At 41.3% G+C, this 24893-nt stretch overlaps 1 protein-coding gene across 1 annotated transcript in view; it reads left to right on the top strand.

Moving 5' to 3' along the window:
- Positions 1–24893, top strand: part of LOC133353519 (myosin-10-like) — a 107419-nt gene that overhangs the window by 27761 nt on the left and 54765 nt on the right. Inside the window, 1 exon segment of the mRNA XM_061569822.1 lies at positions 24261–24288. Within this exon segment, the coding sequence (XP_061425806.1) occupies positions 24261–24288 (28 nt within the window).

The raw sequence follows: 24893 nt of genomic DNA on the forward strand, positions 1-24893 counted from the left end.
TGAAAGTGTAACGAGTTTAGTTGAAGGCCTCAACCTATTCACCATCTACGACACAATGTTAATTTGATTTAATACAGCTTAGTTAAAGAGGATGGGAATTGTAGATATATGTTGGATGATTGACATGTGACAAACTGTTGTGTTATGACGTTGTTGGGTAGGAGAGGCAAACGTAGTTGTATGGTGTCGTCTTCCTCTGGTCGTTCCCTAAGACTATCCGAGACTGAGCCGCCAATACGAATTCCAGAATATGGTTATTCTGGATTCTTTCGGTAAAGTCACGTAGAAGGGGAAAAAAACAATAAAATAATAAATAAATAAACTCTAACATTTTTTTGCTTTATTTTTATTATTTTATAGCTTTCTCCCTTCTACTGTGACTTTACCGAAAGAACCAAGAATATGAATCCCTGCAGTCACGAAAGCTTTATATCGAAATTTAGAATTCAAGAATGTTAATTTTCTCATCTTGAGACTTGGCTTTTCGAACTCGTCATCATTGGCCAAGATCGGTCTACCGCTGGATGAAGGCCCCTGATATTGACTTAACTATTTCAAGGAATTCGATGATGTCCTACGATCTTGTGATTGATGTACCGAAATGCAATACATTCCGTGATAAAATCCTATACGTATATGAAGAGAACCCTGTTTCTAAAAAATTAAAAATAAATCCCTTTTGGAATGTGGCATGTTAACTCGGAGAACAGTAGGTGAAGTGCTTGCAGATGTGGGTGTGTGTTAGGGGGGGATGGGTGGGTGGGTAGGTTTGGGCCAGAGTTCTTAATTGCCAGGCGTATGGGCAGGGTATTTTTTTGTGGACTCCTTCGCTTCACAAGAACAAGCTGAGCTTGTTTCTTTGACCTCTGCGTAAGAAACACAAAGGCAGCCATGTATCGAGTAGTCAGTGTGTCCCAACATTGCCAAATTAAAATAGGGCGATGGTTCAATTCCCACTCCAGCCACCAGGTGATTTATAGGGGATCCATTATTATCAGTAATACAGTACTGCTTTTCACAAATGCATGTTGTCTGCTACAAAGAGGATAGTTTAATAATAATACTGTGTACAGCCCGTGCGGTCCATCCATTGCTGCATGCAGGCCTCTCCACAGTGATGTTGGTCAGGAGGATTGCTTTGTCATACTTCACGCTGGTCAGTGCAGATTTGTGATAGAAATAAAATTAGTTTTTTCAAACACAGGCCATTGTCTGTCCATGTCATAGGTGAAATTAACACCCCTCAATTATATTCCACTTGTGTTCATGTAATGAGTTGAATTCATTGACTTTGGAAGAGTGTGCTTCCTTCCACCTTGTATCAAAAGAGTATCCCTAGAAAATGATGTTGCAGACCTAATTATGAAGTCGCTGGAATATGTGTGTTTCTCCACACTAGGGCCTGCCTTTTACATGCCCTGTAAGGAGGATTTGTCATATTTTCAGAGTAGAGTTTTAATTTTGAAAACCAGCAAGAGAAATTGTTATTTCATTATTGAGGTTTTTTTGTGCAGCTGTTGGTGACCAGGCTGAGACCATGAACTCAATACATTTTAAAACCCAGTATCACCACGGGTGGTTGATATTGATGAAATTCAGATTTGAAACCAGGATCTCTGTGGTGCCTGACTCGGTAGTTCTGACATGGTTTTATCTCTGATCCATTTGTCCACCTTCGAAATAAACCAGCCTTCAATTTGCCAATACGTTGTGAAGAAAACTGTTTACAAATACCTCGACACCATTGTTATTAACGTTGTCTTATAACAGACTAATGCTTTGGACAGGAGCCCATCTTCTGGTCATGAGTAATTAATTTTCGAATTGTTGTTCCATTGAAATTAGCTAAAATCATCTCACTCACTTTGCTCAAAGACTTGGCTGTTGGCATCTGTTGACAACCTGGTATTTGAACCCAAGTTGTCTGTTTGCTGGCTCCGTGGCAATATCTTGGGCCGTTATCGCCATTAGCCACCTGTCAACCATTGGGCCACCTCTTTATGATGATCTGTCCCTCCTCCTGTCAAGGGAGGGCATCAAAAGGGCCCTTCCCTGGCAGGCTTTGTTGTAAGCATTGCGTCAAGCCTTAGGAATGCTGGTTTTGTGGCAATTACAGGAAATGCTGTCTCCTTGTTGTTTTGGAAAAGCTGAAGCCAAAACCACGAGAAACATTATTCTTTAAAGTTGCTCCGGCTCCCTTGGTTGTGTATGGGTGCAAAACAATTGACAGTTTAAACCAATAACGTTAAACTGTGATTTGCTAATGCTGTCACGGCAGTACCTGATTAATCCGGCAACCTAATAACTTTGAGACAGGGTTAGCAGATCACGTAGAGATGGAACAGTTGTGCTTAAGATGTCCAAATGTAGGGTATCGAGGTGGTGCTAACAGGAGGCGGTACAGAAAGTAGGTTTTAATAGGTATTTGTAGAGATGGAGTGTTCTCACCTGAAATGTTTTCTTTAGGAACTCTTCACTTTTATTTTACTTGAGTGCAAGTCGCTTTAGAATCATGAGTCTCTTTTGCAAGGATAACCCGGGTAAATTGAGTGACAAAAATTAGAGAATGTATCGGATGAGAGGATAGTCTAACATCCAAAAGCTAAATGGGAATAATAGGAAAAGGAGAAAGGGAAAACATGAGTAAAAAAGACCAGCCAAGGAATTCCGAGCCTAAAAAATACTTGAAAAAGGAATTGGCCAAATATCCCAGGCAGAGCAGTCCTAATTGGACATGCTTTGCTGGGTGAATAAGGGATGAAAATTCCATTCGTGGTTGGATGTGAACTCGGCCATCATCCCTCCATGTTTGATAAAAACTAAACCACTTTGTGGGAAGTCAACAGAGCAGTGCTTGTTCTAGGACTTGGCTCAGCCCAACTGTAGGAATGTGGAATTTCCGTCACTGTCTCAGGGTTGTATACAGGAGATAAACGACGCCTTGCTGTCTGTGAAATGGGAAACTAATTATTTGTATTATTATATACACACTGAAATCTGTAGCATGGTTTGTCAACCACCATGCCATCACTTTCTAACTGGTATGCAACTCACTGTACACAAAGTAAACTGCTTCAAAGGGGGTATAATTGTCTACCTGTCTGGCAGTTTGTCTCGGTATCTTAATCAGTTCGATTGTCTGTCCGTCTGTGTGTCTGTCTGATAATATAATCAGTAATATTGTCTTTCTGTCACTCGGTCTGTCTGTTTTTGTATGCACTTCCCTTGTTTATTACCCAACTCCTGAATGTGTTCTACTTGTGCAACGTGTGACCGAGCCAGCCCATCCTTAACACACCCTCATTCCACAGCCACGCTCGCCCATTTTACTGCCACAGGCCCACCCACACCACCCACAGTGATCAAACTGTCAAATCCAGCCAAGGCGAGGCTGCCATATTCATAGGTGGGCCCTAAGGCCACCTGCTGAAATCTAACCTGATTCTCAAGACACTTTTTTCAGAAGAGGTTCTGCTTCAGATTATTTTTTACCATTTACTTTTTTTGCCTTTGAAGAACTAAATATTGAAGTTGTGCTCCTTGAGCGTTTTGCATGAAACGGTGCCCATGGTGCTGGTGGAATGCTCTTGCCTATAATGTATGACAGCCTTGCAGTTGTTGAATGATAGGCTTGACTGTTCATGAGACTGAGAGCAGACATTGGTCGAGAGTTTGGCTGCTTAAACAAATGCACTGGAATGGATTTTACTGCCCATAATCTTTCATGATCACACATAATTTTTGTGAAATGTCAGTACGTGGCTGGATGGCTCCAGGAGCTCATAAATGATTGTGTCGAAGCACTAATCCAGCACCGCTAAGATCCTGATTTCGAATTAAAATGTCTGAATTTCAAGGAGTTTTTGATTTGTTAGCATATGTCCACATTTTGAAATGAGCATTGAGGGGTAGTCATCTCCACTTAGTCTTAACCCAGGAGTAGAAATTCCATAATCTTACAATAGGGGGGACCTGTTGCTCCATCACATAACCACTGTTCACTTTCCACAAATTGCTACTTTACCAGGCTGGAGTAATGGGTCAAGTTCAACCCCCCCCCCCCCACACTAGTTTTTGAAAGAGCAAACTTCTGATTGCGGCAAGTATTTTTGCAACTTTGTCACAGGCTGCATAATGAGTTAAATCATTATTTGTTAATCTAGGAAAGTTACAATGAGCCTTAACTTTGTTTAGAAGAACCCATTTTTGCTCGCAAACACATACCTAATTTGCTGTCTGTGCTCACATATGACTTGAAATCCTGAATTTTAGTAATCTGACACGAGAATTTCAAAAAAATATAAGATGTACAGTTTATCTGTGGATTTTCACACAGACTTGGGCCAGCTTTTACAACAGAGCTGTCTGTTTTAACAGTGTCAACATTAGGGTTTTTTTGTGTGCGAATTCTGGTAGACCAGAAAGTGAGACCCCTTAATCATGCAATCCATTGAAGCTCTCTACTGTATTGTTCAAAATACTAATTTGTAAATACTTTCCCGGAAAAGCCCTTACTGATTCTCATTACTTTTTCAAGAGGGTCGTGATTGAGATGTTTGTACATTTTTCGAGAATATTTAGGCTAATATATATTTTTAAAAATTATGAATCCTTTCTACATTATAGAACACCACGTCTCAAGAACGTACCTCCAGCAATGCCTCTTTAAGGAACTACAGTACTTATTTGCCCCTGCGTGTGCGTGTCCAATGGGCATCATGTCTCCATTTCAGCGTGATCAATCAACCTTGAGTCCAAGTCACCAAAAAAAAGAAACATGCATCGCAACCTATGTGAAAGTGTTTGTTAAAATGATTTTGTTTGGCATTAATCTGATTTTTATGAATGGTGTAACCGATAATTAAGCTGATAAAGTGTGTTCCTAATGTGGGACTGAAGCTTTCAGTGTGCACTGCTTGACAAAACGCTGACTTAAAAAAACGAATCTAAGCACTGCAGTGCTACCCCAACACTTCACCACCCCCCCTGCCCACTCCTGCCCAGCTTGAACTCACTCCCCCTCTTTCTCTGTTCTTCATTCCTTAACCCCTCATTATTTATTAATTTATCACATCTCTGTCTGTCCCCAGATACCCAGAAACAGCATAGCGCTGGCCTTGTTCTCTTTACAGTTTTACCCATGAGCTTTGGATGCTTGAGGAGTTTGTGCATGAGCATTTGGACTTCTTCTCGTGTCGTTGTGGGGAGGAGCGCTCTCCGTTGTCCTGTACCACACTGCGCTACGAACCTGGCGATTCGAATTCGATTCGCATGCATAATTGTGTGATGCGTGTGCACGTGTTTGCATGTGCTGTGCTTGTGAGTTTTGCGAGTGCCATGGCACTGGAAGCAAAATAACTCCCTTATTGAAGTTTAGCGGTTGCTCAGATGCCACGGGTTTTTTGTGGGAGTGAAGGGACCATTCAGCTTGGACAGAGCTTTTTTCACATTGCTTTTCCACATGAGTGTGGAAAAGCGGCTGTGTGTGTCCTTGCCCAGACATATTGTAGAACGTGTCTGGAAGTGTGACCATGTGAACTGGCATCCTCACAAACTCACACACTCGCCTTCACACACACACATGCCATGGTGGTTTAAGAAAAGGTTATGGCTATCTTTTTATCTCTTCACCTCTGTACTCACCTCTACTTTCCAATATCTGTTCTTACAACATCCTTAGCCTATTCTTACGAGTCTTGTCGCATCATCTTCATCATCAGGCATGTAATGATTCACTTTAATGGTGATTGTATGAATGGTCATGGTTCAAGGTTGCGAATTTGAGTGAAGAATATATTTTTGTTGTGTTTTCGTCATCTTCTTTGCATTGTTTCTCAATGGTGCTTTTGTCTCCCTTGTACACATGATTAGCTTTAATGTAACCTGAGAATATAATTTGCATACGTTGTAAATAATATATTCTTGTGCAAACGATTTGGTGCATGTATCTATTACAATCTGTGTATCATTTTTTTGCAATAAATGTATGTTAAAGGTATAATCAGTTTCTAAATAATTTACAAATCCTTATAACCAAGTGAAGGTTCATTGAGGTACAAGACTTGTTAAGTGTGTCTTGGCATGCATACAAGGGGAAATGCTTGGATAAATTAACTTGGTACAAAATGTCTGCACATTAAAACGTATTTTAAATAATTTCGAAATCTAGCAATCTCGTGTAAACAAAGCAGGAATGCTAAACAGTACCGTCTCCTGGCCACTTCAGAGCCTTGCAGATTAAACTTCTCACAAATGACCATCTCTATATGGTCCACCAACCCTAATTCATGATTCTACGGTGCAGGTGCTGCCATGGTTAGTTCGTAACCGAGTGAACATTGTTTACCCGTTTCTGCAATTGGGAGGCTCGGGTTTCAACTGTTGTTCAACCAGGTGTGTACTCCATATGTGCACTAGGTGATGCTCAATGACTCCCGGAGGGGCTTATGATGATGGATCTGAGCTGACCCTGGCTGAGATGATTGGAAGCTATGGTACTGCTGTACCACTGAGCTAAAGCAGAGCTAATATAATAACGACAATATTGAGGAGTCCTTAAGTGGTAGGATGGACAACTGTAACTTTAGGTTACTTAAGTACAAGGTACTTTAAGGTGTATTAAGGTTACTTAAGGTTTATTGGGGTAACAATTGTGTGTTTGGAATAATTGACAATTATAATGAGAATTAGCCCTTTTTCAATACACTACTGTACAAAGTCTTTCCCATGAAAAACAGATACAAATGTGAATATTGAAATATTGCCCATCACATGTGAGTAAAGCACAGGGAAATTAATAGCTAAATTCAGTCAAACATCTAAATGCAAATCTACTTATAACATTAATGCAGACATCTCTATTTACTTCAAAAATTTAAATTCCACCAATTGTGCATACAGACGTCAGGAGCAAAAGAAACAATCCTTGATAAAAGATTAATCTCACCTTTGCTGTTCGTACCGTCTATAAATACTGTAGCTTATTCATATCACAAAAGACCACCAACTAAAACCCCCTAATCTACTTGGGCAAAAGCCCATCAGCAAAGTGCATCATTTAAACAGTGCTGAAAAAATACTGACAAGAGGATGAGCTGTTACTTTAAAAAGTGGGGGGATATTGGCCACGTGACTTCTAGGATTAATGCGTCTCATTGGCTGGCTGCTAGAACTATGGAGTATTTTTTTTTATTGTTTCATTATAATTATTATGTATTTACGGATGGACAATAGCAACATAATAACCGGTAACTTGGTTTGCCTGCTTGCTATCATTTTTATCATCACACTCCACAGTAGATTCACTAGGTTAACTGTTTATGGTGGATATCATTGTATTGCTTTGCACAAATGTAACACTTATAACTTTAGAATGACACAGCCTAAGAATCTCCCACAATTTAATTTGAGGGCCCAAATTTGACAATTTTGATGATCATATTTTTCTAGTTCTCAATGTAGATGCAGCTGTAGTTTGTGACATTTTAGCTAAATAGCCATTCTAGAACCTAAATTAAGTGTACATCACTCTTGTCATGATTATTTATATTGGACACTGTGCCCCTCTTTATCCATGGGTGTTGCTATGGTTAGTGTTTAACTCCCTCTGATCGCGGGTTCCTATCCCTGGGGTCGCCTTGTCATCATAGTGGGGTCATCGATAGCATGGGTATCGTTAATCTCCGTGCATAGACGAGGGATGTGGAGAGACTGTCGAGGAGAGAGTTGCAAAAGTGAAGTCTGATTGTGATGAGGAAATGGCGGATGTGTTTTCCTCACGGACCGCACTTAGCTGCAATAAAAACGCACCTTTTTATCGCAAGGTATTTCACGGAAGCACAGGCCACGTTTAGCTTAAATAAAAAGCCCTTTATCACAAGTAACGTGTGAACCACAGCTTTTGCTATCTTTACCTAGGTTATTTTATTGATTAAATGTATACCCTCCAGCTAATCGGATGCAAACGTTCCCAAAATATAATTAACTGCTTTTGGATTTTTAACCCTTTGTGGGTATTTATTCATTGTTTGTGGGGGAGGTGGGGTGGGTGGCTGTTGTTGACTTTCAGGCACCATTAAGTCATTTTATTTTTCCATTGGCGGCAGGGGTTTATTCCTGTGCAGCTGGGAGTGAGACTGAGACAATGACTTACTCCGTGGACAGCTTGGGGTGAAAGCTGCAGTGTAGTCCAAACAGGACGTGTGGGAGACAAACGGATTAGAGGGGGAGAATTCATGGAGAAAGAGACATGAGTCAGAGAGGGAGCTAGGGAGCTATAGAGACAGAAAAACTGAGGGGGAATGGAGAGAAAAGCTAATGATACAGTATTACTTTTTACTGATTAAGGATTGAGAATGAATGTGCTTGCTCAACTCATTTGAACATATGTATAAGCTTTTCTATTGGGTTTTCTTTATATTTGATCATTGCAGCCAATGTTGTTGATGGCACAACACCACTATTGGTTATTTTTACGAGATTCCTCATTTGCTGCACAGTCAGCACCCAGCCTTCAAAGTCTCACCACCACCATCTGGCTTGAGGTCTTCCCTAAGGTCACTGACCTCTGGGTCCCACTCCAATGTCTGTCTGGGTAACCTGCCATGCTCCAATCCTGGACATGCATCCAACCCATCACAAAAAACTATCCCCGATGACATCCACAGTCCTTTCTTTCCTCATTCTAAATTAGAGATTTTAAGTGGAATATAAGTTATTTTGGGTTCATATGCAATTTAGGACAATTTAGGACATGTTGGTGTGTATCAGTGGTGCACATTCTGCGATTGATATCAATTGTATAGCAGACTGCAATCTTTTGTAATTATGCCCTTCCAGATATTCCCGGGCTGAAGTAGGAATCGAACTGTCGGCAGCGAGCACAGCGGCGCGATGGGAATGCTGGATCCATTGCCCCTCATTTTCTCCGTTTCCATCGCCGCGTTCCTTACGACGCCACCTTCCCCTCTCAGCCCTGTTCCCCTTCCCATATCCTCGTGCTTTGCGCGGGTTGTTAAGCGGGTAGAGAAGAGGGGGTTGCCAGGCACCGCAGGGCGGTTAGCGCAAAGTCCGGACATGCTCTCACGCACTCTTTTTTGTCTGAGCACCCCTTCTACATGTGAGCGAGTGTATTTGTCTGTGTGCGCACCTGTGTTTGTGTCTATTTGTATGTACAGTATTTGATTGCGTGTTTGTATGGTAAGCGGCGGCATCGTGTTTGAAGTGCAGCACAACAAACTCGGCTAAGTTCAGTTCCCGACCGTGACATCATGACATCAGAACCAGTCCTTGGCCTCCCCAAGGTTTGTCTCGGTCGTACATGAGTACTGAATCTGGTTTGGTGCATTAACATCACACGAAGGGGGGGGTGCTGACCACACCACCTCCTCGTGTCATGCTGGCCTTAATACGTCCCCGTGAACAGCACTCTCATTTGTCTGATGAAGGCTATAAGAGATGTTGGATCTTTGTGTGTGTGGAGAGAGGTAGCATGGGATTAGAGCACCGTGCCATGATCTCAACCTGTTCTGGCTCTCTTTCCTAGGTCATCTCAACCTTAATACATGAAGTGTGTTCATGTGTTTTTTTTGCACCAAAGCTCTTACGTATGGGGCACATTAGGAATGGATCATATGGCTAGAAATGACAAACTAAGAGAATATTCCTCTGTTCAATGCACCCAGTCAGACTCGCTGCTAGCCACACTATTGAGTGTCCTACCAGCTCGCTTAATAGGTGCTTACAGTACTTCCCCCTATCCCATGGCCTATAACGCTAAACGGAGGAGCTTTGTCTGTGTCTGGCATAAATGTGTGTGTGTGTTTATTCGACATGTTTGTGCAAATTCAACAGCAGAGCACTAAATGTGAGATGTGAGCTCGGGTGATGTCATAGCATGTGTATTTTGATCTGCAGTTGTTGTACCAGACCACTGTTTGCTTTTGCACTCAGTCAACATACATGTATTATTGTTGACAGTTTATGTGAGAAGAGAGATTTTTTCGTTGTAAAATTTCATATTTTTGTGTAGATGTCATGCAGCATGCATAATGTAAGTGTGCCATTCTTACGTGCTGTTGGTGAGCACCTATTAAGGCGTTAAGCACAAGTGAGAGGTTGAGTCGGCACCCAGCTACATTCGTCTCCCAGGTGCTGATGTTGACCAAACCACACTAGGGGTGCTGCTTTTAGGCTGAGTTGACCTTGTTGGGGAGGCCCTTGCCAAGGTAAGTACATTTTTGTTTTTTTAGGCTGCTTATGAAGGTCTGTGGGTGAGAAAGCTCGTTTCCGCATTCCCATTGTGAGGGCCATTATTTTTGAAGAGTATTGAGGTCCCAAATATGGTTGTAGTTATACTGACCCCAGATGGATGATAGGCTGAGTCGACACCCAAGTTTCCCATTGTGTCGAGCACTTTGAGCATAGGGCCATCTAAGTTATATTATATACAGGCCTGTCTACACAAAATATTGGCACTTAGCATAGGCATTGATGAGAAAAGGCTAGTTTAATACAATGGGGATGCTGCCTTGGTGTAAGAGTTTGCATACTAGACTTGTTACTCAGAGATTTATGGTTTGGTGGCATGGCAGTTGAAACAATGGCGAGTTTAAGGTATTGAATTCCCCTGACACCTCTCTCCAAGCAGCAGTATGAATGGCTATGCCACAGTTAGTAGATCAAGCGGATTGTGTGTACAGGCGTAAAGTGTTGTACTACAACCTCTCCCAATGCCTGGTCAGTGTGTAAGAGTAGGCCAAATACCCTCCAAAGGGGCTGTCTAGTGGAGGACCATTCTGCCCAGCAATGGTGTGCGAGGAATCAATTGTAGAACTCCACCGGCACCTTTCTAAATATGAACCCAAATACGTTAAGTATAAAATAATCGATGCATTTACAAAATTAACAAAAAAATGTTTTTGCCCTTCCCGTCCCTCCAATTAGCACGGTTGGCTTCATACGGTGCGAAATAATTTCTACATACGTATATTCACTAGGCGGAAAGCCTTATTACCCAAATGGTCGTCATTGTTGAACATTTTCATGACTCTGCTGTGGTGGTGATGATGAGTGTTTTTTGAGTCAGAGCTTGGAACGGGCCTAATCGGTTGCATCATGAATAAGGCATGTCATGCAGCCAAAGGCGTTTATGGGGAGTGGCTCTTAATAAATAAATAAATAAATCCCCCACTTCATCCGGCACCCAACCCACCCACCCCATTTGTATTCCTTATAAGGGAAACAAATCCCCGTGAGCTGCATTGGGGATGCATTCATAGGCTTAGTCACTCGAAAACATCCACTTGCGATTGCCTTTCTGTGCCAACCCACCCTTGCCCCCCCCCCCCCCCTCTGCATGCCAGAGCACTGTTGTCTATGCAGGTGCCTGTTTATGAATGTATTTGCACCATACATTTTACAGCATTTTTTTATCACCTGTACTACCCAATTTGGCACTTGATGTTGAGGGCGCAGGGCAAATGGTTTTCCAATTCGAAATCCATTGCATAGTCTCATGTCACGTTGGGGAGCATTCCGGAAGTCACTGAACAGGCCTTTATCCGATACCTATGGATGAGTGAGTGACCAACTCTACCGATCTGCTTGGAAAGCCACTTTGAGCTGAGTGTTCTCGAATAGAGAGAAAAACGATATTTTTTGTGAAATTATTTAATTCACATTTTAAAAATGGTTCAGTGGATGTGATTAAATGAGGCCATTAAACTATATACAATAAAAACTGGTTTCAATTAATTTTGTATTCAGGATAGCATCTAGTACTGTAGTTTAACACGTAGGCTTTCGAGACCAATATTATTCATAAAGGTTTTTGGGTTAGATGGCGTTATTATTTAATGTTTTGTAACCCTCCACCACCCGACATGGTCAATCAGTACAAAATGTCCCGTTGACAAAAGACAAATAGTTCACTACTTTAGCCCACCGGTGTGTTGAAGAGTGAATCCACAACATTTAGAATTTTTTAGTACGACGTTATAATCTACCACTGTACTTCGGATTTGGGGTTGGTGGTTTATGCAGAGATGGAGGTATCTGAAAAAACACCCACCTGCATGTCAATAAGGTGACTTAAGAGGCAGTGTGGCAAGTAGGTTGCCGACTGGGTAAATAGTTGTATTTGAATGCTCGTATGCATGAGTTTACTTTTGTGTGCAATGTTTCTCCTCTCCCACGCACGTAAAAAATTAACAATATTAAAACATAATTTGGCCAATCATCCAAAGCAGGACACTTCCGAAAGAGTCTTGAGACTCGGCCGAGGCTTTCCTGGAATACGTATGTGAGTCATAGCCATCGCACCCTGTTGACAACGTTTGCAGGGGCTTTTAACACCCGCGATAGAGCGCGGCACATTTGTAGTAACTGCCTGCAGAAAATACCAGGCGGCTGTTGTGTTAAGGGTCTTGATTCCGTCAAGCTGGCTGTTGTGAGCGTAAGCCCAAGGCATCCTGATTTTAATATAAGGGCTACTGCCGCTTGCCAAACCCCTATATCGTGCTCTGATTGTTATGGGGTGAAATCCAAACTCGTATCCACGAAAATCACCAGACACTACAATGTTTTATGTATTGCAATAACAATTATTGTGTAGTTTCCTGTTGATCAGAAGTCTAAAAAAATCAGCATAAAGAGGTACTCTTCGGGGATGCATGTCATGGCCAACTCTTAAAGCTCAGCTGGATATTACAAATTTGCCTTTGCTATTTTTTGTTCTGAAATTTTAACCAAAAACAACTGCTGATGACACATCAGCTACATTTTGAGATGTGAATCGCCACCCCAATTCCTGTGGTGAGTTCTGATCATCGAATCTCATGGACGCAGAGCTGATTACCTGTACAGGTAGTGTCAGCATTGATTTTCATATGATATACCATGTAATTGGAATGTCAGGATGTCTGCTGTGATTTGATCTATTTATACATTAGATAGTCAAGTCAACGAAACCCTTATTGCAATACAGCATTGTGAGATGTTTGAAAAACCATCATACCCAGGGTCACAAAACAATACTTACATTGCATTGTGGAGTGCATGGCCGTTACAATGGAATGTACACAGAAGCGTGCACATGCATTTCCCTATTCTGCTTTAGCTGTTGCGTGCAAATGCGTGTAGTGAGCTATTCAAGTTGGCACGACACTATGGCGGTGTTGACCACTTCAAACTGGGTACCCATTTAAGGCAGAGTCAACTTTGATGGTGGTCCAGACCGTTCGTAAACACTATCACCACCATTGTGCACCGCAACCAGTAGTTTCGACCTGATTGTTAAGGTTAGTGCAGTATGCTGATCACAAATATGTGACTGTCTATTTGTAAGTATGTAAACGGCTGATCTGTATTTCTGTTTGTCCAGACAGCTTAGTCCACTCCACTTATTTAAATGAATAAGGTAAACCAGATGATAGAGAACCCTCAAAGTAATGATTACATTCAGTCGCAACTGCTTCCCCACAAAGTGTGTAAACGAACACGTGTACAACACAAGCACTGAGTAGTGTTAAGCAGTGTAGTATGAATTGTAGGGAGCTGCTCGGCAAACAGGAGGTGGGTTACTCTGAATTTACGTGGCTTTCACAGTCCACATGTTATCAGTGCAGCTGGAGGAGGAATTTGTGGCAGATTCTGCCATTTGCTGGCACTCTTTACCCGTGTGGAATGCTTTTCATTGGAGCGTGAAAACATCCCCATCGTTCCCACCGTCTCACCTCAACGCACCTGCCAAGCGATGTGTGCACGCATGCACATATGTGTGGGTGTGTGGTCGTAGAGGGGAGCGGTGGTGTAGCGGATAGCGTGCTGCGTGTCCAACCCGGTGACCCGAGTTCTATTTCTGCTCGTGGCAACACCAGTGACGATTATCTGAACCGGGTAGAGGCCTCCCATAGGGCGACTCGGCCTCAAATGAGTACCGGGTGTGGTGTGTAAAGATCACGACTGGGGAGGCAAAGGCGGCCAGGCGTGGTGTTGGCCACTCACCGTGCTGGCCTTCATAGGTGCTCGCTAACATCACTTGCCCCAATAGTCTGCTCAGGTTATATGGGGGATCTGTGTCTAGCAGTAGGAGAGTAGTGGTTAGCACAGTATCATACTTTCATTCCTGCTCATGGCCAACATCAGTGACGAATATCTGAACCGGTCATGGGCCTCCCTGAGGCCAAACCGGCTGAAAACGAGTATCTGGTGCCGTGTGACGAAAACATTACACTTGACAGAAGAACGCGGCCAGGCATGGTTCTCACCATACCACCACTCGTTAGTGTCCCATACCAGCCATTGTAGGGGCTCTCTCACAGAAGTTGCCCCTAGAATCTAAAGTCCTATACTGTAAAAGGCTAAAGTGGAGTTTGAAAAGAGTGTGAATGCAGTGTATCCTGTGTGTATCTCCACACCCCCATGTATTATGTTGATTGGTTCAGTCTTACGGTTTTGAGGGAGTAGGAAGGAGGGCATCATTGGTGAAATTCCAATCATTTTTGGAGTAGATTAGAAGAGATGAGCACTTTATTGATGCTTGCACCCCATAAACCCTGGCCAAAAAAACGATGGTCTCGGAATTCTTAACACTGTATGTATGTTAAACTTTGTTCACACCATATGTAGCCAACCACTGTAATACGAGTAGCGTTTACAAGTATTTTTCATATATATTACATTTGTTTCAAAGGCTAAACATACTCTTTAACCAAAAATAATGTTCAAGACAAAATCAAATGAGAGTTGAATAACACACACTCACATTGGATCTTGAAGAAAGTACCCATAATACAATGCAAGCCCACTACATTAATTACAGTGTAAATATAGACAATGTTTAAAATGTAACAATATTTATTTGTGTATTTCCTTGATTATAAATATTTTCGGTGATTGTCATTGCCGATGCAAACAATTGTTTTTTTTATAGTTGTAGGGTACCATTTTTTAAATAAAGATATTAGAGTATAATACTCCTGGTTAAATTGCTTTTCCTACAATTGTAGGGTTTCTTGTATGGGCCAGCAAGTAGGTTATTTTTAAACGTAGGCTTCAGAGAAATATTAAATTCTCCCAAATACAACTGTCACCAGTAGCAGAACATGCGTGCCAACAAGGACACTCAATTTATTTTGGTAATGTTGAAGTGTTGTGCAAAACTAGCTACTACTGGCCAAGTCTAATTTAAGAATCTATCGAAATTGAAAGAAATAAACATTTTTTACCGTTCGGATAGCTACCGCCTTAGTGCTGCGTAGAAGCAAATCATTATTTACATGCATGCCTAATGAAGAGCAGCAGCATACTTCAATAAGGATTACCGTTGGTACGGCTATTTTAATACAAACAATAGACAGGAAGGACAAGATCAAAGGGCTCGCATAATGTACGTACACTCGGTAACCCCCCCCCCCCCCCCCCACTTTGCACAAGAGCGCAGAAGTGTGGTCACCACATCTACGCCTCTCTATAAGGAACGAAACCGTAAGACTTCTCCACAAATCTGGCTGTCGCCTGATGAAGCTAGTTGTAGTTACTACCGACACGTCGTACTCGGATTGTAAATGTTGTGGCTTGGCTCTCCAACACACCGGTGTGCTGTACTAGTGACGAATTGGCACGTTCTGTTTACGTGACAACACTTACTAGTTGGCTGTGTCGGGTGGTGGCGGGTTTAACGACACATTTATATATTTACGCAATCTAACCCAAAAAATCTCCATTATGGAGGTAGGTTTTTGTCAGGCCATCGGCATAGCTCGTGGCATTTGACTGAAAGTGACTTGTCCGTCACTTAACGCAATTATGGAGAAATGTCATACTGATACATTCCGCACAACTGCAGACCGACAGGCCTGTAAGCTCACGCACGCTCACACATGTTCACACCACTAATGGTTGATGCCCAATTGATTGCACAGAGAGCAAACGCAAGTTAAAATAACACAACACACAAATGATATATCCGCTCTGAAGAGCCTTTTCTGGAAACACCACCTTTTACACTAAATACACTATCTTTTCGGAGTGTTTCTGACATTGTTTGTTTATTTCTGCTTATGCACCGATGCCAACACGGTTTCACAAAATTATGTTTTAAATGTAGGTTGGTGTAGGCAGTGGCTCCAAAGATTTGTGAGACCTTTTGTTGGGAAGCATTCTAAAAGCTGCCATTTGGTGCCCAGTGTCCTGTCCTATATAATAACCCTGTTGTAAACCCATAAACAAGGTGCAAACAACATAGGAAATACAGAGAGGCGCCACTTGTAAACTGGCTTATATGCAATATGACCTGGGCAGGGCAGTGAACTGTTTCGAGATTAGGATAGTTTTAAAAGGTTCCACGTGTGTCATTTTGAAGCCCACACCTTTTTATTAACCGCTGAATATAATTTTATTTGTATGCTTTTTTTACCATATTATAGATTTCTCAAGGGCCCTTTAAGCTATCCCAAGTATTCTTGTAGTCTTTAATTTCCATATAAAGTTAATAACAGCCATTTCACAATGGTAGAATGGCAGCCACAATTGAAACGCAGAATATAATGAAAAATAGAATTCTGCTGAATGAGTTTGTAATTTTTGCCTTGATTTGACATTGCAATAAGCCATTTCCTTTCTATGTGTTGTGCATGAACATTTGCGAAATGTAGCTAACTTGTGATGACCGCTGACAAAGGGCTTTGTGGTAAACGTTATAGTCGGCTAACTGTACTGTATATACCGTAATCTCCCACAAACATTTTATGTTGCCACAGGGATCTAAGGTCAACCTTTGCTGGTCATTCTACTTTATCTCAATGAGGCCTACATGTGTCAATACACAGAGCTGTACTTCATAGATCTCACGTCAGGTCCGTTGGTGCCCTCCAATGCCCTGCAAGCCCCTGGAAACCAATGCTGATAAGAAAAAATCAGTTTCTGCTATTTCTCATACGACTTAAGACCTAAACGCTGTTAACTCTTGTCACTTATTTGATAACTGTAAACATTAATGAACCTCAGGCAAACTAGAAGTGATGCAAGTGTGTGTTCGTTTATTGTTTCTTGTTTGTACTGTACTGTTTTTATTGCTACATTCGCCTAAAGCTAACATCAGCATATCATTAGTATGAAATGCTAGTATTGAACAGTGTTGTAAATTCTTATTCTTATTTAAAACAAAACTCCGCATTGATATGGAGGGGACCACACCACAGATCCTGTAATCCGTGGCACACTGCGGATATGATAGAGGAAGGAGCCGCTCAATTCCCTTAATCCACAACAAATTGACTGATTACAGGGGAAGCACTGCATATGGCTACCAGATAAATGAATCTACTTTAAATTCACAGATTAATGTGTTACGAGTTCTTTTGACACAAATGGCACCGATATGCGTGGCTCTCTTAAAGTATTTTTAAATATTTTAGACTTAATATCCAAGACTAATACACTTTTAAAAATGCATCCTAAATAAAACACTTGAGCGCGGCTATTCTGTCCAAAACTTTAAAATGCTAAATTCAACAAAACTTCGGTAAATAAAATAAAAAATATGTAAACCACTACCTTTGCGTTCTCTACTGTGCCACTCCTGCACCCCCGTGCGACGTCCCGCACACTTATCCAGATTGCAATTTGGCTTCCCCCAAAAGTTTTCAATCCACCGCAGCGTGATGCGTGTACGCCAGGCTTAGAGCCCAACTAAGGCATCCTAAAATATGTATAATTCTCAACAGTAGTCGGTAATGTCCCAAATTTGCATACTTTGGCAGTCTCATTCTATTCCATTCTTACCTATAAGCAATATGTTAAAGAGCTAAATGCCAATGTTGAGGTCTGCTCGTCACGAGAGGGCAGCTAATCTGGCTGTGACTGTCCCACCTGATGACGGAGACTTGTGTTGCCTCCGAAACGTCGTGATCTTTATTTTATTTTATTATTTTATTAATTTTGATGTTTTACCTACGTGACTTTACCGAAAACACCTAAGAATATTCAAGAGAGATTTTGTATAGTTTTTACTATTCCTCCGTCGAAGGATCGCAGACTGCAATGGTTTAATGCAGCGGTCGGGAACCTATGGCTCGCGAGCCATATATGGCTCTTCTGGTGACGGCATATGGCTCCCAGACAATTTAGAGTTGAAAAAAATAATAATAATAAAAAAAATACAAAAATCAGTTTGGAACTGATTTTAAAATACTTGTGATATTGCTTAATAATACTGTGTCATTTTAAAGTAAACAGAAATTAGTTTCGAAGATAAATTTCACGGGTCACGGGGCCTCAACGCCTGCATGAAGCTCAACCTCACCACGTACGAACCAGACTACAAGGCCATCAGCAAAACCATGCAGTACCAGAAGTCGCATTAAAAGTGATACATATTTAATTTATTATACGTTAAAAATACTATATGGCTCTCAATGCAATATATTTAGAAATATTTGGCTTTTATGGCTCTCCCAGTAAAAAAGGTTCCCGACCCCTGGTTTAATGCGTCGTTAAATGAACGAGCACAAAATGTGTTAACGTATATTCTGTGTAACGTGTGTAAAGTAATGTATTAATGTGTGAAGTAAAGAAAAAATGTAAGTCTCCTGCAAAAGTTATCAAAAAATTATTTATTCAAATCAAGCATGTACAGTTAAAACAATGACATTTCCATATTTTATTATAGAAAGTGTCTCCTTTAATTAAGTTCACAATTAATAATGTGAGTTTTAGTTTATTGAGGGTAGACCATTGTATCCCTCTTGTTACCTCATGAGAATTTGGCAAATTTTTTAAGTATTTTTTGTTTACTAAATTGTGACAAATGTTTAACTAATGAATTTTAATAGCCTTGTTTCCTGCCAAGGTCATTATCACTTGTTCGGAGCAATGACTGTTCTCTTGGCTAAACTGCCTCAAGGCAATAGGTGCATGCATTATGAATACAGCTCAGTATAATAATTGAATTCGGTAAACAAATTTGAATTCAGATATTCACCTTTAACACATTTGTTGTGATTATTTATTGATTTACATAAACTGTAATCTCTTAAAATAAGATACATAGGAGTTTACGTTAACATTAGTGTGTTTATTGACCTATGGACATGTTCATACTTTTTTTTCATCTACTTGTGTGTTCAATTACATGCACTGCATTTACTGAAGCTCTTGGGGCTAGTAGTTAAGAAATTAGTTGCCAATTATTTTATGGTTATTTGACTTAATAAACATTATTTTAAGCCCTTTTTCAGTCAACTGCTAGTTAAAAGCATCCTCACGCCGTTTCGGTCATTGAGGTTGTTTCATTATACTTCATCATTTTGGCAAGTGTGGTTTGTCCAAGGGGAACCCAGGAATGATTCAGATATCCCTTGCCGCTGATCTTAGCCATGGCCGGGATTCAACCTCCGGCTGTCAGGTTAATAGCGCAGTGTTCTAACGGCTACTCCAGAGTTAGTATTTTACCCCAAGATATTGTATAATACTCCGCAAAATTATTCAACACGAAAAGCCAAAGGCCGCCGAACGAGATTAATATTCTGTTTTAGGTGAGCCAAGAGTTTGGTCTGGAATAATTTGAGCCTTCTGCTTTTGATGAGTCGAAGGTTTTATCATCAGAGGTGGTTTTATACTGGATATCAAATACATTTTTGTATAGGATGGTACGAGGCTTTTGTTTTGGATGAGACAAGGGTTTTATAAACAAATGCACAACGTTTCTGTCATGGATATGTCATTGTAGCAAGTCATTGTCACCAGAGACACCACTATCCCAATAAACTACCATATTACCAGCTCAAGAAATTTAATTAAGCACATTATTGATCAACTAGAGTTTACATCCAGTAGTGTCAAAGCAGATCTAATTAACTTGTTCATTTAGAATGTTGCAGTGGAATGGTTGGTACTACGCCATGAACATTGCCAACTGAGTTGAATTCCCAGCTACAAATAACTTCAGTGGTCTGCGATCTGAACCAGTCTGGAACCCGCACCTCACCACCACCTTCAACCTACACTGACCAGCGGATTGTGGTTTAGTCAAATAATCCCTTCGACTCGCATCACATAGGCAGGTCCTCGTGCAGCAGTCCCATTGACAGCAGTGCTGTGCATGTTCTGTAATTTCTACGGTACTCGATATATCCTCGTTTGTTTTCCCTTGTAACCTCACTATCAATCTACATTTCTGCAACGTCAAGTGAAATATGTAGTGGGCGCTGCTAACATGGCCTAGCGGTAGGACCCGTACTCTTTTTTGCAGAGGGTCACGGCTCGAATCAAGCAAACCTCGCCGTGATTAGTACTGCTGGTGTGAAAACCATCATGCGTGTCGTCTGATTCACGGTCGACTAAAGATTCCCCAATGTCGTAAGAGTCAGCTGGTGTTGGGGTTCCACGATTATTCAATAGGGACTATACTTCGCAATCATTTCTCCCTACTGGCGGACTAATTCCCCAGGTCACTCTCGCAAATGAAACTTAAACTGCTCTCTTGAGTTCTAACCAGGCTAAACAAAAAGTCAACCAGTGCATTATACAAGACTACACAACATTTTGCCACACCGAACGGCATGGTGCCCATTGCAGCGCTTAACAGATGGCAATGCCCTGCACAAACTGCAATGTTGTATTAACTGATATGCAGGCTTTCGATTTGTGTTACGAAATGGACACTCTGTACAATAATACAGTGGTCGCCACGGAGACCATGTCAACTTGTACACCACGCCTGGGGCAGAGGGTGTGGCAGGAGCTTGTGAAGGGTGCCTGGGAAAATGAGAGACGTCTTGGTTTAAGGCTCCTATATTAACCAGCACCTGCAGGGTCAACAGTCATGGGTGTCAGCATGAAGGATACCATGGGAAGATTTAAATATACTGTACTGTACTCCGCGACTAGCGTCAGTGAAACTTCTCTTATTTGTGCCACTTATTATATTGAGCTTTCAATTATCTCCACCCCTGAAATACATCCACGATTTGCTCGGGAGGATAGAGTTGGCACTCTCTTAAGTTACAAAAATGTCTAAATATCATGGGAAGAATATCTCACAATACCAAAAGATGGGAAAAATGTAGTTACGTATTATTAAGCAACTCACAAACCAGGAGGATTTACACAGTTTCCAGGACAGCTACCTCAAAAAGGACGCGTGGAAACGCTTGCAGAGTAGTAACCCAAAAGTGGCAGCAAATTCTTGATACTATCTGTGGATAGGGATTCTCCTGGAAGTGCAGAATTCATATTGTCATCCGTAGCTTTCCATGGACTAGAGAAGTAATCTCGAAGTGGTAGCAATTAATAATATTATCGGCTTAAATTTCAAGATTGTCGTGTGGATAACCGGAGTAATTTTGACAGATAAACTTGGGCAATAGGATCTGCCAATAGCGCCCCCCCCCCCTCATCATTGCGGATAATAGTATCTTGCCTGACTCATACAAGTTCATTAACCATTAATCAGCTTCTGGACCTGCAAATAATAAGTACACTTTAGATTGCCATTTATAAAAAAAAGGAAAAAATACATCTGTGAAGCGTTAGTCATACCCTTAAGCGTTTTGGTCAAATACTCTGTGTTAAGAAACTTGCAGTGTTGTTTTCGCTTCAAGGATGCTTTGGCCAAGCTGAATGTCCCTTTGCTGTGGAGTGTTTGTGTAATATAGTCTTGTGTAAACAAAACAAAGACTGCGTCGGCACAGGCTTTTGCCAGCTATTGTCCTTGGACATCTTTTAGGAATTAGGGACTCTGTGTGAACGCGTTTGTGCTTGTTCCTGCGTGTAGGTTGTTTTTGTAGTGGACAACTGCTTGGTGGTGTTGTAGCTCCGGTCCATACACTGCACCACAATCATTAAGACCCTAGTTCGATCCCTACCCATGATGCACAACACCAGTGGCTGTCGAGGGCAAGGTTAAGAGGTCATCACAGCTAATGCTTGTTGATACCACCACCCCTTACCGTCACATCCTTCATTCTGGCAGATCTCATAGCTGTTGCACAAACCCCACACACGACTTGCACAGTGTGCTTTTGCAATATGCCACAGTGTGGCGTTTAGGTCTTCCCCCTAGGTTTTATTACAGAAGAGTTATATGCTGTCTTGGCAGGGAGGGGTAGGGTTGACTGAACTGCAGACGTTCACGATAAACCAGCTGCTTTCAAGTTTCGGCTCCTGGTCTCACTTAAATGTGTGCCTGGGGCTCACATTACACCCAATGCTCTCACTATTGATGTGTGCACATGCAAGCATGCATGCACACAGAAAAATATAGCGAGAGATAACGACACTGCAAAGTTAAAGTCATTTGATTGTTTGTACATTTTCTGTGGTCTTTGTAAAAAATACATTACAAAAGTCTGTGTGACTACATTTGAGGATTGTAGCCCTGGTCTTGTAAAACACAGTTTTAGACTAATGGCAGTCATTGATAAGCTGAAGACAGCTTAATAAAAACAAAATATGCTGTCACTGAGAATAAAGGAAGATGTCCATTTGGGCCAGTTGGCCATGTTCACGAATTTTATGGGTTTACAGAGAATCTTAAATATTCTTCGTATTAATTGTTCACATAGTGGTGATCAATATATTGATCCCAGTGAGATGATGGACCGAGCAACTCCTGAGTTATTTAAATACATGATCTTCCCACTGCGAGCCAAGTGCTCTAACCACAACACTAACCAGCAGAAAAAGGCAATAACATGAAAAATAATATGCGTAGCAATAAACTACTTATAATCATTTACATATCTTTTTTTTACACTGGTAAGAAACATTCAGCCGTAAGCTGTCTTACAAGAATGACCTGCAGAGCTAATAAACAACGTTCAATGCACTACTGAAAGGTCTTCCCCATGCCCTGTCATTCATTGGGTGGCTTGACCATAGGTTGGTAAAAAACTGGTTCAGATGTCACCCGCCAATGATGTTAGCTATCACAGGGGCATTGCACCGGTAGCTGGGTCCAAAATGCAGTGTTCTAACTAACACTGCCGCTCCTTACAATCCGTCCATTGTTCTCGTAATATTCCATTACAAGTGAGACAGGAAAAAATAAGAAACAATTCAAATTACATTGTAAACACATTTTCCAGAGACAAATTCCGACCCTGAATTGTGATAATTCATCCAAATTCTGGCATTTGGGGATGGATCTGTTCCATGTCTACTAACAAACTTTCTGATATGCAAGCTACACAAGTTTTAGATTGTATAAATTGAATATTTCCAATGCTCTGATATAGCACATGTTTAAAAGGTTATTGTAATACAATTGACTTTGGGCTTTCTTTAATGTATCTAAGTTACATGTGTTGATTAAACAAGGCTTCGGTTTTAGCTAAACCTCTCACTGTCAAGGTGTGACCTCGTGAACCAATGCCACCAGGAACCTTCATATCATGAGCACAAGGAACCAACCAATGTAGAACTTTGAATTTTAATTTTAAAAAATGTATATTTTTACAGTGTTTCGTTTTGTCTTGCCTTGTATAAAGAGCTGTAAATGTAAACATGTACACACGTGTATAACACTTCGACTTAATGTGAACACCGCCGTAGCAGATTTTGTTTTGGGCCATGAATCTCGACGCAGACAAATTCGCTCACTCTCACGAACCCACAGAGTTTGCGCCATAGCTGACAATAAATAATGTTTGAAACTTGAAAATAAACATTCGCACGCACGCTTATGTGAATGTACATACACGCTCACACAATGAACAAATGCAATGTCCACTGTCAACGTAAAACAAACAAACCGATAAATGGCTGTTGAAAATTGTCAACTTGTAAATGGGGCTGTTTGAAGTTTTAGAGCAGTTGTGTGAATTAAACCTTATGGCGGTACCCCCCGGGGTACCATAGTACCCCGGCTCTCACATAATGTCCGTGATGCAGTAATTCAACGTCAGTTGATGGTCGGCGATGCGGCAATCGACTTATCTCGACGAGCTGTACACGATGCACTATTCAAAGTGAAATTTTTCGATAGCGTATTTTTTATGCTGATGTTCGGCGTTTCGACATCGTAGAGTAGCACGGATTTCGGATTGATTGGTACCTCAGTCGCGGAGTTAAGTACAACCCCTGGAAAAAATAGTGTCCTAGAAATAAAATATTTAATTGCCTCGGCCAGTTTGTATTATTTGGTACCCCGGGGTACCGCCATAAGGATCAATTGTGCATTTTTTTTGCTGATTTTTTTTGTAAGAAAGCGACGGACGGCATTCTCACAGGAGTGTAATGTGCGTGTCTGTGTATTCCAGATCGTGAAGACCAGTCAATCCTGTGCACGTAAGTATGAAACCATGTCAATCATTTTCTAATTAATCACGTGCCCTTAACCCCTATCACAAGGGCATGTTGTTGATGCAAGCTGGGTAAATCAACTCCATATGAAATAAGAAAATAAGCAAAGAAAAATATGAAGTCTGTCTCTGCATGTGAGCAGGCATGAAAAAATACGATTTAATGTAAAAAATGTTGCCTTTTTAAAGGCAGCTGTCTTTAACAATCAACGCACCTGTCACTGGACTATTACGTTCAGAAAGCTTTGAACGTTACCCCCCCCAGCACCCCACATTGTATGCATGGATATTCTCCAGACACTGGTTTCCTCCCACACGCCAAACACTCATTAATTCAATTGCCCAAACATGTCAAATCAGGACCCCTCCTGAACAAAGCTAGAGATGCCCGTGAGTTTTTTCTGCGTAAATTGATGATTTTATTCGTACTGCTGCTACTTGCTTACTCCTGTGGCAATTGCTGAATTGCCATGTGATCCAAAGTAGACATTAAAGACCGTTCCACGGGACGAGTGGAACTGTGGTGATAGCAGAGCAAGCTATGACACATACATGAGGAAGACGAGCTTCTTCAATCCACCTTGCCCCTTT

The sequence above is a fragment of the Lethenteron reissneri genome, chromosome 44 (genome assembly GCF_015708825.2).
Source record: "Lethenteron reissneri isolate LAM-NWPU_2019-01 chromosome 44, ASM1570882v1, whole genome shotgun sequence".
In the NCBI taxonomy this organism is placed as follows: domain Eukaryota; kingdom Metazoa; phylum Chordata; class Hyperoartia; order Petromyzontiformes; family Petromyzontidae; genus Lethenteron; species Lethenteron reissneri.